This window comes from Oratosquilla oratoria, chromosome 25 (assembly GCF_046742065.1).
Source record: "Oratosquilla oratoria isolate Oo_2021 chromosome 25, ASM4674206v1, whole genome shotgun sequence".
Taxonomy (NCBI): domain Eukaryota; kingdom Metazoa; phylum Arthropoda; class Malacostraca; order Stomatopoda; family Squillidae; genus Oratosquilla; species Oratosquilla oratoria.
Window position 1 is genome coordinate 51,123,553 of NC_134801.1, and position 15,324 is coordinate 51,138,876.

Sequence of the window (15,324 nt, forward strand, 5' to 3'; positions counted from 1 at the left end):
TTGGCTTCAACTTCCAGCCTCTCGATTCTTGTGCAGCGTAATGCTCCAAGTGCAAGTCGTAGTCCTTTATCTTGGATGATGTTCAGGGATTGTAACGTGGTTGATGTTGCCGAACCATAAATCTGACACCCATAGTCTAATTTAGATATAATTAGGTACTCATAAATTATTAGCAAAGATTTCCTATCTGCTCCCCAATTTCTGCCCGTTAGTTTGCGTAGCAAATTAAGTCTCTTGTTGCACGCATCAACTAGATACTTTACATGGGCCTTCCAGTTTAGCCTGGAGTCCAGTTTCAGGCTAAGGAAAAAGGTTGAATTTTGTACTGGAATGGGATTTCCATGTAATTGCAGATCGATTTCTGCCTGGGCTCTGCGTGGAAATACAGCCACTGTTGACTTTACTTCCGAAAACTTAAATCCCCATTCGTCAGACCATTCCTGGAGCGAGTCCAGGGCAAGTTGTACGCGAAAGCCGGAAAAACTAGCGTTCGATGAGGAATGCCAGATTCCAACGTCGTCAGTGTATAATGAGTATTTAAGGTTCCGAGGCTGAGCAGGTAGAATATTGTTGATAAGTAACATAAATAATGTGGGGCTCAACACACCTCCCTGTGGTACGCCGTTTTCTTGCATGCGCACTGATGAAAAACACCTTGAATTTTGACAGAGAATGTTCGTTCTAGTAGAAAACTTTGAATAAAAATAGGGAGATTCCCTCTAAGTCCAAGTGCATAGAGTTTTTCGAGGATACCACGTCGCCATGCCATGTCGTAGGCTTTTTCTAAATCTAAGAAGCAAGCTACAAGGAAATCTTTCCTTTCGAAACTTGAAAGGATTTCATGTCATAAGTTGACCAAATGGTCGAGACTACTTCGATTTTCTTGAAACCACATTGGGCAGGAACTTAAATCTTGAGATTCGAGAATGAATATTAATCTGTTATTGACCATACGTTCCAATACTTTGCATAAGCAGTTGGTAAGCGCTCTAGGACTCTTTGGGTCCTACCCCTATATGAGAATGGGTATTCCGTGGGCATGTCTCCATGGTTCTGGGAAGTCATGATAGTTAAGAGGGCAGGATAGATAAGATGGGGGTGAGGGAGGGAGGGGGATGTTGGGGTTTAGTGGTAGGAAAGAATGAAATGAAGCATAAGTTTTTAAAGGTATGGGGTAGACCCACTTGCTTGCTTAGAAGTCTTTTGGGCTAGTAGTACACGCACAAGGGCAGGACAGATCAGGTGGGGGAGAGGGTGGAAAGGGGGAGACAGTGGAATGGAAGGTTGAGGGGTCAACTGGAAAGGAAGAACATTTACAGAGAGTGTCGCAATGAGAATACATGTTGGACATACTTACTTAATCAGTTGGTGTTGAGTTTTTGAGATCTCATAACACACACGAATCGAATTTTCTTTTATTATTCCAGTTATAAAATTATTTTTGATAGAAAAAATAAGTATATAAAAATAATAAAATAATGGAAATAAAACCATTTTATAAATGTGTATTGAAATTGTATTAATATTTTTCATTTTTTTTTATAGATAATTAGAAATATTTGCGTGTAGCCAGAATATAATTTACATAATTGTCGTGGTTAAAGAGAGTAATATGGGAATAACTATAATTGTTTGCGAGACCTACATTGATACAATACTAAAGGGGCTGATAATTATTAAAGTTTACCCTTAGCCATATATTTCTATTGTTTAATAAAAGTAAACGAACATAATATATTTTAAACAAAATATATAGTTTAACGAATTGTTATTAACAAAAATGTACTGTATTATAAATTTTATTTTTTGTTAATATCTTCGTATATTAAATTTCATTTGCATTTTATATAATTTTCTAAAGCAAATTCACTTGTAATAAATATTATCATTCAATCCTTCATAATTATGCTCCTGCCCATTTTGAAGTCTCCGCAATAATAAATTATTATTTTTAACCTCTAATAAGGGATAGGAATATTTAGCTAACGAACTTGGAATAATCATAACATGACTCAGAATTTATCTGTAAGTCAAAATGACGATGGATATTAGATGCTTCCTATATCATTAAGAGACATGAAGGACTAAAAGCTACACTAAGTTTTGACGAAACAAGATTGCACTGGTAAACAGTAGTCTAATCCTACATGACCAAGACAGTCTACGTCATTATCTGTCTGAACAGATCATAAACACCAGTGGTGATAGCTTGTCGATGTCTATCCATCTAATTCTAGAGAGATTTATACATTACTATATTCATGTATCTTTATCAAACCGTATGTATTTTGGATAATGGTGAAACTGCATAATTCGTACACTTCTTTGCCTGAAAAAAGTCTGCAACAGTCTCATTCACAAAAGTAATAGTGCTACAAGATCAGAGGTTAAAAAAATTCCTCAGACCGACTTTTCGAATTGCATTCGACATAACTGCCACACGACAACAGATACCTAGACACTTTCAATGCGAAAAGAATTGTACCAAAAAGTTAATTGTAATGATGATGAATAGGAAAATAAATAATGATAATGGTGGTAACTAATAATATTAGTAATAATGATGAAGACAATAATGGTAATAATAACCATAATCATCATCATAATAATAATAATATAATTATTGTATATATTTATTGTATATGTATCTCCTTTATTGTACTGTATATGTAACACTTCTTTATTAAACATGAGTACGTAATATCAACATATATCTATTGTAAATGTTTTGTATAAGGAAGCCTATGTAGTCATTACATTATATAAGTGCCCTATACATAATTATATAACCGAATATATATATGTCATTAGGCGTACGCTAAACGCGTATGCGTCTATGCCAATTGCACACGTCATAGCATTAAGGTACTAAATATATGTTACCCTTAAACCATTTTGCATGCATATTCATCATTATATGTGATTGGTCTCTTGTTTCTGTACATTCTTATGTATATACCTAGATATGTTAGTATGTATTGTTTTGCCCAATCTTTTTCCCGCCTGGCAGCAATGTATCAGGAAGTAGGGCACGAGCGCGTCTTAATGCCCAAGCTAGGCCCCCAAGCATTCACTTGTGACAGATCACTTCCTGCCATACTTGTGTGTAGACCTCCGCAATAAACTCCTACCAAAGATACTGCGCGTTTGGCACTTACCACACGGGCCCTGTCCGGGACCCGTCCTTAAGGGTTACAATGGAATGCAGAAGTCACATGGTATAAATATACAAGCGACTACGTCCATAGGGTTACCACGTCCCTCTTCTGTGGACGTAGTAGCTCGTATATTTACATCATTTGACTTCTGTATTCCATTGTAGCCCCTGAGGACGGGTCTCGGACAGGGACTTCTGAATCTGGTGTTTCTACGTTTCCACCAATATATATATACATATATATATATATATATATATATATATATATACATATATATATATACATATATGTATATATATATACATATATATTTTTTTTTCTTTTTTCTTTTTTCTTTTTTTTTCAGATACCACCGGGAATTGAACAAACAGATACCGAACGTTTTTTTTTTTTTCAATTTCCCGGTGGCTTCTGCGAAAATAGTTTATCACGTGTGTTTTGTGATTTCTTTGCATATATATATATATATATATATATATATATATATATACATATATATATATACATATATATATACATATATATATATGACGTAAGCGGAGTAGGAAACACAGGAGTCTTAGTCTTGAGTTTATTCCTGACTAGTTTCGCAGGTATGCTTTAAAAAAGCATACCTGCGAAACTAATCAGGAATAAATTCAAGACTAAGACTCGTGTGTTTCCTACTCCGCTTACGTCAACCTTTCAGAATGTCTTATACATACATATATATATTCTGAATCCTCAACTATATATTTCCCAATAAAACATTTATTCTAGAACAGGAACTTAGCATGTTAGAAAATGTAATAGAAACAATCTTCTGGTTACCCATAGTCATATGGCAGGAATGCCATAGGCCTAACCATGCTAAGCTCCTTGCATGAACAGATGAACTGTCCATGCACTTGCGACGTGGTCATATTGATAGACGTGTGGATGTTTTTCCAACAAAATAAAATAAAAAACAACCCTGCTGGGGCCTGGTAGATAGGGCTAGGCCCATCAACGTCTGCTAGGTATTAGACCTACTATCCCATGCCTTCAAACCTTCATCCACACGTCTCATGACAAACCAACGAAATCATGTGTCTGGTCTGGTGTAGTTGGTGGTGTGCATTTATGCATGCAAAGCGTGCATGCAGTAATGCATTCCGACGAACTCTCCAGTCCTTATTTCCTGCTCGTTCTGGGCGTTCATCCTCTGAAGATTCCTCACTTTCGACATGTTCTCCGTCAGTTAAGTCTTGTTTGGATATCCGAATTGGTTCGTACATGTATCCATGCACACTACCCACACTGGAACACGAGAGAGCATCTAAATCCAATAAATATTCTTCACTCGATGTGAAATCCCTATCGTGTTGTTCGCTGGCAATACCGACGTCATCAGTTGCCCTGGCGATGGAAAATGTAACTACGACATTGAAAAGTTCGTCTACTACTAGACACTTTTAAGATCATGCTATTTGGGTAAAATCAAGACTATAAAATGCTAGAAATGTGCATTTTGGTGTTCTAACTTCTTCTAAGTTATATTTCCATGCATGAAATAAAAAATAAATCTAAAACCTTCTTATGAGTTGACCTTTCAACTGTGTTCATAATTCACTCATTCCATGACACGCTGAAGATAGTTATTTATCTTTTTAAATGTATTATCAATATCAGCTACAGAAAAATAGAACTAGAAGTCGTTGACAAAAACTTGAAATCTACCTTATGTCTATGTTACAGTTTATATCGACTAATCGTGCAAATACAGATTGGATCTCTCTGAGGGACACATATATACGATCTTCCATCTATTAAAAAAAATTGAATACTTTATCTATAATCACAAACGCTATCAAGTCATTCGGAAACAATTCATGATCAGCAGTAAATACTGTGATCTATCATGTCTGTTCATAGTTAAATGTATCTGAATTCTTTGTTTTATAGAGGGCCATAGTGGAAATAAGTGTCATGTGATTTTCTGTGCCATCCTCGCAATTCTATATAGTTTATGTTATGTCTGTATTCGATTGCAAAAACAAAAGTGTCAAATGGTTCACTTAGTCTTATACCAATAAGTCACTAAGTAACAACATAACTGTATATGTCTAAACAGAAATGTAGCACATTTGTAAATAGTATTTTCTCCGACTGTGGGTTTCTTGTGTGATAACTGTATATGGTTATATGTAAGCAGACTGATTATATTAGACAGGAGACGGACCTTCTTCATTGTGTACTGATTGATCAACGTATACATTTTCCTCTACTTAAGAAAGTAAAGGCAAAACAGAACCTGGTATAAAGGAGCTTATCTTTGGATAGCCTATTTTATTTAACACAAAAATGGATCGATACAATGCACATAGTTAGGTAAAAATATTACGCTGCTTTTAAAATATAATCCAATACAGAAAGAGAATAGCAAGATCAACATTATTAAGTTTAAAACTCACGAAAAACTTGATTGTAATGTTTGTAAACACATTCGTAGCTGCAGACGACACGTACAGATTTGACAATTCAAAAACATTCGTAGTATATACAAACTGCCACGATATTGATTACTCTTTATACACAGAAACAACTTTCCATCAGCTGAAATGAATTCCAAGTCAGTAAAGTTCAAAGAGGAAGAGCCAATAAAGAAGAAAATGCCTAACAAAACTCCAAGAGGACAGCGCAAAGCCCAACCCATTGAGGATCCCAAAGTCGAATCTCAAAGGTATGGCAGTTGACTTTTGCAAATTGCTTTTATATATGAGGAGAGGAAGCACATTGTATATGATGATTTATGATGCTGTATAGGTAATTTTAATGTAATAAGGTGAATTGATGCACAATAAGACCAATGTGATTAAGCACAATATCATATAACAGAACCATTTATTTTAGTCATTAGTGCAGTTTTAAGTGTGTTTCCGTTGGATTGTAGAACCTGTAGTTTTAATAAGATAAAGTACAAGAGTATTAGCATTAGTATTTTGTTAGAAATAGCCAGTGGTTCTATCTTTGCAGGTAATATTACATCAAAGAAATTGATTCATAGAAGCGGTAAAGGCAGGAGAATAGATAGTAGAAGTTAAGGTACTGATGTTAATAGTGTTTAGTGAATTAGTTATTTTAGTATTCTATTTTGATTGAAGACTAGTTTCCAATCATAAAAGAATGCTGAGTGACTCAGTCTGGAGAGATATCACTAAAGTCCTTAAGGTATTAACCAGAGCTGGGCGCATTACTGCTGGACAGGTAGGGTAGTGCATTACCAAAAATCTGGATGCATTTCCATTAAATTCAATGAATTACCAATATTAATTTTTTTAGAGTGGTCCGTGTTACTGCATATGTGTGTATATATATATATATACCTAGATATATGTATATATATATATGTATATCTATATATATATGTATGTATACATACATGTGTACATAAATGCAATAAAAACACAAGGAGCGTGTGTTCACAAATGCGTAAGTAACCACTAGGAAAAGTAAACTAACGAAGCAGAGCGCTTTCGTATAATTACATCTTCAGTGCACTGAGGATGTAATTATACGAAAGCGCTCTGCTTCGTTAGTTTACTTTTCCTAGTGGTTACTTACGCATATATATATATATATATATATATATATATATATATATATATATATATATATATATACACATATACTGTATATATATAAATATATATATATATATACATATATACATATAATTTGGTATAGATTGTCTCCAAGATTTCATTAGAGTCATCTCCCTCTATGATTTGACCCCAGTCAATACAACCTGAACTTAACTGTCCTGTTTACCAATCTATTTTGTTGCTGTAGAAGTTGTGTTCTGCACTTAGATGATTGCTTTCATGTGGGTGATGCTGTTTCACCTTGCCCGCTTTTTTATTCTATGTTGCTGTTACAGTAATCCAATTGTGATCTGAGATGGTTGTTTTTTCCATCTGATATATATTTATGGCATCCTGGTTGTTTGTGAAGAGGAGCTCCAGAATGTTGTGTTGTCAAGTGGGCTGATTTAGTTGTTGTATTAGAAAGAATTTGGCAACAAGTTCAAGTAAGAGTTTAACTTGTGCCTGGTTTTCCCATGTGCCTCCTGATATAGTTCCCTCTGTCCAGTCTGTAAATGGAAAATTGAAGTCTCCATATAGTGTTATCTCTGGCATGGGCTCAAATTGATCTTCTATTAGTTTGGTGATATTTAATATTATATCCTTGAAGTTTTGCATGGTGTAACTAGATGGCCGATAACATTTGATGATTATTAGTCCCAGGACACTCAGTTCAATGGCTAGATCATCTCTTATTAATACCCCACAATGGTTTCTTTGTTGTCTATCTGCCCTTATTGGGGTGTAGTTTCTCAAATGAATTTCCATGTTGTTTATATAACTTTTCAGATGTGTTTCTGTTAGGGCAATAAACATTGGGTTTAATTCTACAGCCAGTTCATTGAGAAAAAGAACCTTTGATTTGTTTTTGGGTAGAGGCCTTGGATATTGCCCATCTTTCATAATGAATGAATGGTTTTCTTAAAAAAAAATAAAAGGAAAAATACAAATTAATGTTATATGTAGAAGTGAAAATGTAAACTGGTTCTTCATTTAATGGAGATATTCAAGATCAAAACTGGTTTGGGTTGAACACAAGTCAGCAAAACAATGCTTTCTTCTCAATTCACTTCAAGGAGCGTGTATCACAGTAACCAGTCCTAATTTGATATTTCATAATTATCTGACTTATTTCAAACATGTGATGGTGATGTGTGAGTGTTGTTGTTGTTGTTCCCTAGACTGTCTGTCCGAGCAGTCCCATCTCCCCAAGGAATGCCATGGCCAAAACGGGTTTTCCCACAAATCCTTTATGGAGTGTATGTTGTGTTGTTTGCATGCATGATTGTGTATAATGCAGTCTTCCATGACATGTTGAATAGTATGGGGTGAAGTGTTACATCCTGGGCATTTGTCCACAATGCAGTCATCCAGTCTCTTCGGGTAGCTTAGAAGGGCTGGGTGGTGGCCGCATCGCAGTCTGGCCAGGAAAACCCTGTGTGAGTGTTACCTTATATGGTTACATATGTAGTCAGAAAATGGGTCACCTAGACTTAATTACAAACAAGTAGCAAAGGAGTACAACTGACCCTGAACATTCACGGGTTCCACATTCATGTTCTCTCTCTATTTCTCTCTCTCTCTCTCTCTCTCTCTCTCTCTCTCTCTCTCTCTCTCTCTCTCTCTCTCTTTCTCTCTCTCTCTCTCTCTCTCTCTCTCTCTCTAGGCTATTTTACATTGATTATGTTTTTCTTTATTCTTCTTCTATAATTTCATCTGGTTAAAGGTGTTGAAATTAATGTTGGTGCTTTCTGGTGGTTATTTCTTTGTGTATGGTGTGGGTTTCAGAGGTTTGGAAATTACTCTATCTCCTAACCACCACAAATGTTGGAGGTCAGGTGTATTCCATATATTCTGGATTTATTTGGCTGAAAATGCATCACCTGGTAAGGAAGTTGAAGCATCATTTCTACAGTGGTTTGGTAGCAGTTAGTATAATTTTATCATACCGTGTGATTGTTTTGTACTTAACTATTTGTGGATCTTTGCTAAGTTCTGTGGAAATGATAATGCAACTCTTGATTATTTTTGAGAGCACTGTGGGCTTCCTAAAGCAATTCTTTGCTAAAATTGTGATGGAGATGTTTTGTACTTCCAGTTTCCCCTCATAAATTTACTTGCAAGGCTAATTTATTTAGTTGTAGTACATAAAGCTAGTTCCCATATTAATGGGATCCCATCTCTATATCTCTATTTACCAAATTTTGCCTTAAATTCATCTATGTTAATTCTAATGTGTTCCACAAATATCTACCTTTTGATGTACCAATAGCTTTTCCCCCTTATAAGGGAGGTAGCCAAGTCTAAAAGGATATACCCACTCCCATCCATCACCCTTTCCTCCCTCTCATCTCAGCTCCTTGTGGATGATGGATCATCCCTATATCCCACACCACCTCAGGTTAGAAGCAATGCAGCAAGATACTGCACATCCATAGCCGCTTCACTTAATCGGTGACCCCCTCCCCCTACTACATCCACTCATGCAGAAAAAGAGAAGACGGGGAGGAATTCCTTCAGGCTGCATCAAAATATCATTTACACATAAGCACCCCTCCCCTACCCTCCCATCCTTGCATAACCGTATCATCTATACTCAGTCACTCTCCAGTCATCCCCATCTCCTGACTTCTCTCCTCCTTGCTCAACAGACATTCCCTTTTGCTCAATATCCACTTCACCCCATCCATCCAAATAGTGTAAATAGATTTATATCAAAGCCTATATTCATCTATGAATTTCCCCCACAGACAGCTCCCTTGCATGTTTGAACTATTCCTTCATCCATTTTTTTTTTTAATTAACCCTTGACATGTAGTTTTATATACCCATTTTTAAAGGTTTAGAAAGCTTTCCCATTTCTTCACTGTTTCTCTTGTTTTCATGGATTCCTTCCAATTTACTTCCTAGAAGAAAAAATAAATCCTCAAACATGTGGAACTTATTTTCCTAAAATTGTATTTGCCTTGTCTCTAAGATTAATTCATTGGCTCAGTATATACTTCTAACTGAAATTCAAGTGTTACATGATCAGTAACATTAGGTTCTATGGCAAAGAGCAATTCTTATCTCACAGATGTAGTGTCACCTCTTAATCTTGTCAAATCTTTGACTAATTGGGTCATTATATTGTCCATCACAACTTTTAACAGAGAATTATCCTCAAGAATCTTCATTCCCACTTGCTTTCCACTTCTCCTAATTACTTTCTATTGTTCCTGTAAGGAGTTGACAGAATAACAGGGAAGTTCTCTTGGTTTGGGATGGTAAAGTGTTATAGTGTCACAGGGAAAGGAGTCAAAAAGACTTAATGTCTGGCATATATCAAAAAATACATTTCTGTATACAGATGCATCAACTTGTGGAGCAACTTAAAAGAGGAAATATTCTTAGCCAAAACTAAATGAACTTCATTTGATGGGGGCAAAAAACATGAGATCACAATAGCATAGCTACTGTACCTGTCAAGAGTTTATAGCAAGGTGCCATTTTAAACAAAGAGAATCATAGAGCTGGGATAATATTAGGCATGTCTCTGGCCTATAGATTATTGGTTGATACTGATAGGTACAGTAAATGTCTAGTATTGTCACGCTCACTCACTTTAATTTTTCATAATCTTCCACATTTCTTCTATGAGTAATAATACCACCTCCACCCTGCTTCATTGTTCATATTCATCCTGAATATTTTTTGCTAGAGTACTTTTTTGTTTTAAAAGTATACAGAGTAGGAATTGTTACGCAGTTGTGTGGCTATCATGGTACATAGTTGAAATATATGCATGAAATTTTGTGCCTGATTTACCAGTGCTACTTTTTTAATTCTCTGTAAAAATAGTAGGCACTTGTATTTATAAAAATGTGACCAATTTTCTCATGATATTTTGCATTACTTTTTTTTTTTTAATCAACATCTCACTTTGTTTTTTGTAGGAGTGGTGTCTCTTATATGTGGTGCCTTTTGGCCTTTGTTCGACTTTATCTTGCCACAGTACAGACTGGTTACATTCATCCTGATGAATTCCATCAATCTCTTCAAGTTATGGCACGTAAGTGTTTGTTCACAACTTTTTAAAATACAATACACATCGTAGTGAAAACAATATCTGACAAGATGTATCTGGAGACTTCTGTAATGAAAAGAATCTCTTTGCTTATGATGTTTGGTTACTGGAGAGAGTTGTAATGGTGAAATGTGCAATTGAGAACTCATGATCAACTGTGTGTGTGGTGAAATGGAAGATGTCTTTAAGACTAATGTAGATGACAGTAAAAATGGGATGGGAACTGGGGTTTTTTGTAAGTGTATATGGATCTGGTAGCGATCAAAGTGAAGAGGAAAAGGAGGCTTTTTGGATAGATTTAGACTTTTGGGAGGAATATGAATGTTGTGGTGTTGAGAGATCTCAATGCTAGAGTAGGGGATGAGCCAATAGATGGAGAAGGCTTATCACAGTATCAATATGAAGGAATGATGAGAAGTATTGCAGATATATGGGATAGGTGGAAAGCTGTTAAGGACAGTTAAAAGTTTTCATATGAGTAGTAGAGCTTGTATTAGGGTTGGGAATAGTGAGAATGAGTGGTTTGAGGTGAAGGTGTATTGTGCCAGAGCTGTGTTATGTCACCGTGGCTGTTCAATATTTACATGGATGCGGATGGTATGGGAGGTAAATGCAGGGGTGATGGGCAGAGGGCTGGAAATGATTAGAGTGGATGGAAATGGGAGATAAATTAGTTGTTGCTGATGACACTGTGCTTGTGGTTAGGTCAGAGGAGGGTCTGAGGCAGTTAATGATGGAGTTTTGAAAGGTATGTTATGAGAGGAAGTAAATATGGGTTAAAATCAGGGTTATGAGATGTACAAGGTGGCAGTAAGTTGGTGGTAAGTCTTAAAGGAGAGTGGTTATTGGAAGTGGATTTCTTTAAGCAGTTAGGGTCACATGTAGCTGGGAATGTAAAAGTTGGGGGTGAAGGTAAACTATAGAGTGAGGGAAACAATTAAATGTCTCGAAATGGAAAGTGTCATGAGTAGTTTTCTGGGAATGGAAGCAAACAGTAAATGATATAAAGGGGTGATTTTGCCCATGACACTGCATAGGGGTGAGACTTCGAATTTAAGTAAAGCAGAAAGGAGAAATTTAAATGTGTTTGAAAAGTATGCTGGGGGTTATGAGGATGGATAGATTGAAAAATGAGGAGGTGAGGTGGAGAGCAGGGATACAAGGAAATGCAAATGACCTGTTAGTTCTTATGGAGCTGCTTGAGAGTTGGAAAGGGGAAATAAACAGTGGAAACAGTTAAGAAGCACTGACTTAATTAAATTGTATGAGCTCACAATGCAGAGAAATAAGTTAAATTAGGGTTGGATTCCATATAATTATCTAGGTGTTTTTTAAAAGTGTCAATATGGAAAGGGAGTTAGCAAATAGGGCTGATGAAAGAATATTGGGATGTTTTGGGCACATGGAAAGAATGAGTGAGGAAAGACTAGCAAAAATAGTGTGGAAGGTAGAGGTGGATGGAGTGAACTTGAGAGGAAGACCAAGAATGAGGTGGATGGGTGGAGTAGAAGGGGCCTTGAGTAAAAATGGAATGTCTATTGAGTTGATAGGTGTGAGTGGAGAATGGTTGTGAATGAATAATAAACTGACATGGCCCAAAGGTATTTCTCCTTATTTTCTCTATTTTTAAACGAGAGAACAAGGAGAGAGGTTGGCAGTGTAAATGAAGCAGCAGGCCCTGCTGTAGATGTACTGTGTCCTGCTGCATTGCTTCTGACCCAGGCAGTGGGCAGGATACAGGGATGACCCTTCATCCATAATAAGCCAAGATGAAAGGGTGAAAGGGAAACAAATGGGGGATGGCTGGGAGTGGGGGTGGGGGTGGGAGGAACCTTTGGCTGGCTACCTCCCATATAAGGAGGAAGAAGTCTTTGGTATATCAATAAAATATTGTTGGGATCAACAATAGGTAGCTGCTAATCAAGACCCTCATCTTTATCTCTAGGTGTAGCTCCAGTGGGCGGGTAATTGGTGTCTGGGTTGGTCCCACAATACTTCATATGACTTTGATTATTTTCCCCCTACTTATTCATATCTGAGAGAGCTGACAATTAGCAACTACTTCCCTTTTTCCTCCTCCTTAAGTTGGTGAGTTTGAAACAGCCCTTTACTCTTACATAACTTATAAAAAGTTAAAATTTTCTTGCCTGAGAGATCTATGGAAGAGCCTGAGGACTAGTGATGGCTACTGTGGAGCTAGTAATTATTCATGTTACTAATATTGATGTTTGCCTACATTAAAAAGGGTCCTATCTTTACAGATGACATTCTTGATATTGATGCCAAGAAGCCATGGGAATACACATCAACAGAACCAGTTCGGTCTGTCACCTTTTCCGCCCTTGTGTCATTCCCATACTTTCTCCTGAAGTTCCTGGCTCCTGGAATCAAGATTCAGTATGGAATGAACATATTAACACCACAAATGCTTCTGATTGCTCCTCGTATTTTCATGACATTTCTGTCATTCATTGCTGACTACAGCATCTACAGAATAGCAAGCATGTGTTATATTTACCCCTGGAAATGTGTGGAAATTTTTGCAAGTTCATATATTATGCTCGTGTATTCCACTCGTACATTTTCTAATACCATTGAACTCATACTGCAGTGTGTGTTGTTGTGGCGTGTATGTGAGTCAATGGTTGACAGTTCAAAAGTTATCAGAAAACAAAATATTTTGCAGGACTTGTATGATAGTGCCTATACCATTCAGGACAAAGTAAAACTTGTAAGGATGAAAACTAAACTTGCACCATATAATTTCACTGACAGTTTTCTCATATCTTTCATTGTAACATATGGAACTTTTGTAAGGCCAACTTTTATTGCTTTCTCTTTTATCCCGATATCATATTGGCTGCAACGTGGAATTGTTACAAAAGAAGTTGACTTCTCATATTTTCACCTACGTTGTCTGAGCTTATTGCCAGGTATAATCATTACATCATTAACTTGTATTTTTGCTGACTCACTTTATTATGGAAGTGTTGAGTTTATGGACCTTGTTAAATGGAATGTAACATCTCTTTCTTTTGTAGTTACTCCTATAAACTTTCTTATGTATAATAGTGACACATCACACCTGTCAGAGCATGGACTGCATCCTAATTACCTTCATTTGATTGTCAACATTCCACTACTTCATGGGGTTCTTGGGTTTATAGGTTTATGGTCTGTGTCCAAATATGTCACAAGGCTTATTATTTATAGTATTGCAAAGAAGCCCAATGTATTTAGCATGGCAACAATGCTACTGGGAACATTTATTTTCCCAGTCCTTATTCTGTCCTTAGTTCCTCATCAAGAACCTAGATTTCTGTTACCTACTCTTCCTCCACTTGTGCTCCTTTATTCTGATAAAATAGTTCTTCTTTCTTTGCCCCGTTTCCGTTTCACCAGACATTTCTTTTTCCTAATGTGGCATGTGTGGAATATTTTTTGTGTGTTTCTCTTTGGGTTTTTCCATCAGGGAGGTGTGGTCAAGTCCCTTCTACATATCCATGGTCATGTTGCCACTCGGTACCCACATAGTAATTTACATGTAGTTTTTTCACATATGTACATGCCACCTACCTTTCTCCTTCTACGGAATAACACAGAAGCTTTTGGTGTGTCTCCGGATGGACGCAGGTACAAGATTCCCAAGACAATAAACACACATGATATAAGTAGTAGTTATCCTGTAGATGGTATAATAGGCTATATACATGCTATATATAAAGAAACTCTTACTCAGCCACATTTAGAAAATCACACAGCTGTCTTTGTTCTTTGTATTCCTGCAAGTTTATCTGAAAGTTTATATGAAACAAAGCCATCTAATGTCACTCTTCAAAGACTTGTGAGACTACCGGGTCATCTTACACTTGAGGATCCACCAGATTTCAGGATAGATGAAGTTAAATTGACCCCAAACTGTGGAAAACAATGTAAACTTTTGCAAAGATTGGATGAGTTCAGTATTGATATCTTTAAGGTAAAATTTACAAACAGTACCACAGAAACAGGCCAACACTAATACAAGGTACCATACAAATAACTATTGTGGATGTTTGGAATACATTGGAAGACTTGAGAGCAGCCTTGTGGAATGGGCGAGAGATTTCATGAAGAATTGACATAGAACAGCGATGAAAGATTAAATATCAGGATGGATGGAGGTAACTAGCAAAATCCCACAAGAATCTGTTCCGGCACTTGTAATTTTTTTTTTTTTATTTATATAGATGACTTGATAGAAAGAACAGTATATTACATTAATCTTTTTCCACACAATGCCAAAATCATGAAACAAAAAAAAAATGAAGATCACAAATTATTATAAGGTCTATAGTAGGCAGAAATTACAGCTGGAGACAAGTGTGGACAACTATATTCAGTACTAAGAAATGGACAAAAATATAAAGTTTTCCAGTCAGCGAATATCAAGGTAACTTTACCATATATCATTCTCCCTTCTGTACCCAGAGTCTCATTGCATATTTTATGAGTGATT

The 15,324-nt window shown here is 36.3% G+C and overlaps 1 protein-coding gene across 2 annotated transcripts; it reads left to right on the forward strand.

Annotated features, from left to right (window-relative positions):
* The first annotated feature begins 5,602 nt into the window (after nt 1-5,602).
* LOC143038776 (GPI mannosyltransferase 4-like) lies at nt 5,603-15,032 on the forward strand. Of its 2 annotated transcripts, XM_076208312.1 has the most exons (3): nt 5,603-5,859; nt 10,696-10,811; nt 13,088-15,032. In XM_076208312.1, the coding sequence occupies exons 1-3, from the start codon at nt 5,738-5,740 to the stop codon at nt 14,845-14,847; spliced, it is 1,998 nt and encodes a 665-aa protein (XP_076064427.1). In that variant the 5' UTR covers nt 5,603-5,737; the 3' UTR covers nt 14,848-15,032. The 2 variants fall into 2 exon arrangements, with proteins under 2 accessions (XP_076064427.1, XP_076064428.1); XM_076208313.1 differs by lacking the exon at nt 10,696-10,811 and having other exon boundaries at nt 5,730-5,859.
* The last annotated feature ends 292 nt before the right edge of the window (nt 15,033-15,324 follow it).

Excerpts from the sequence above, each read along its gene's own strand:
- LOC143038776 (XM_076208312.1), top strand. The coding sequence starts at position 5,738 with ATGAATTCCAAGTCAGTAAAGTTCAAAGAGGAAGAGCCAATAAAGAAG. Across the intron at positions 5,860-10,695 it reads CCCAAAGTCGAATCTCAAAG|GAGTGGTGTCTCTTATATGT; the intron begins GTATGGCAGTTG and ends TGTTTTTTGTAG. Across the intron at positions 10,812-13,087 it reads ATCTCTTCAAGTTATGGCAC|ATGACATTCTTGATATTGAT; the intron begins GTAAGTGTTTGT and ends CTATCTTTACAG.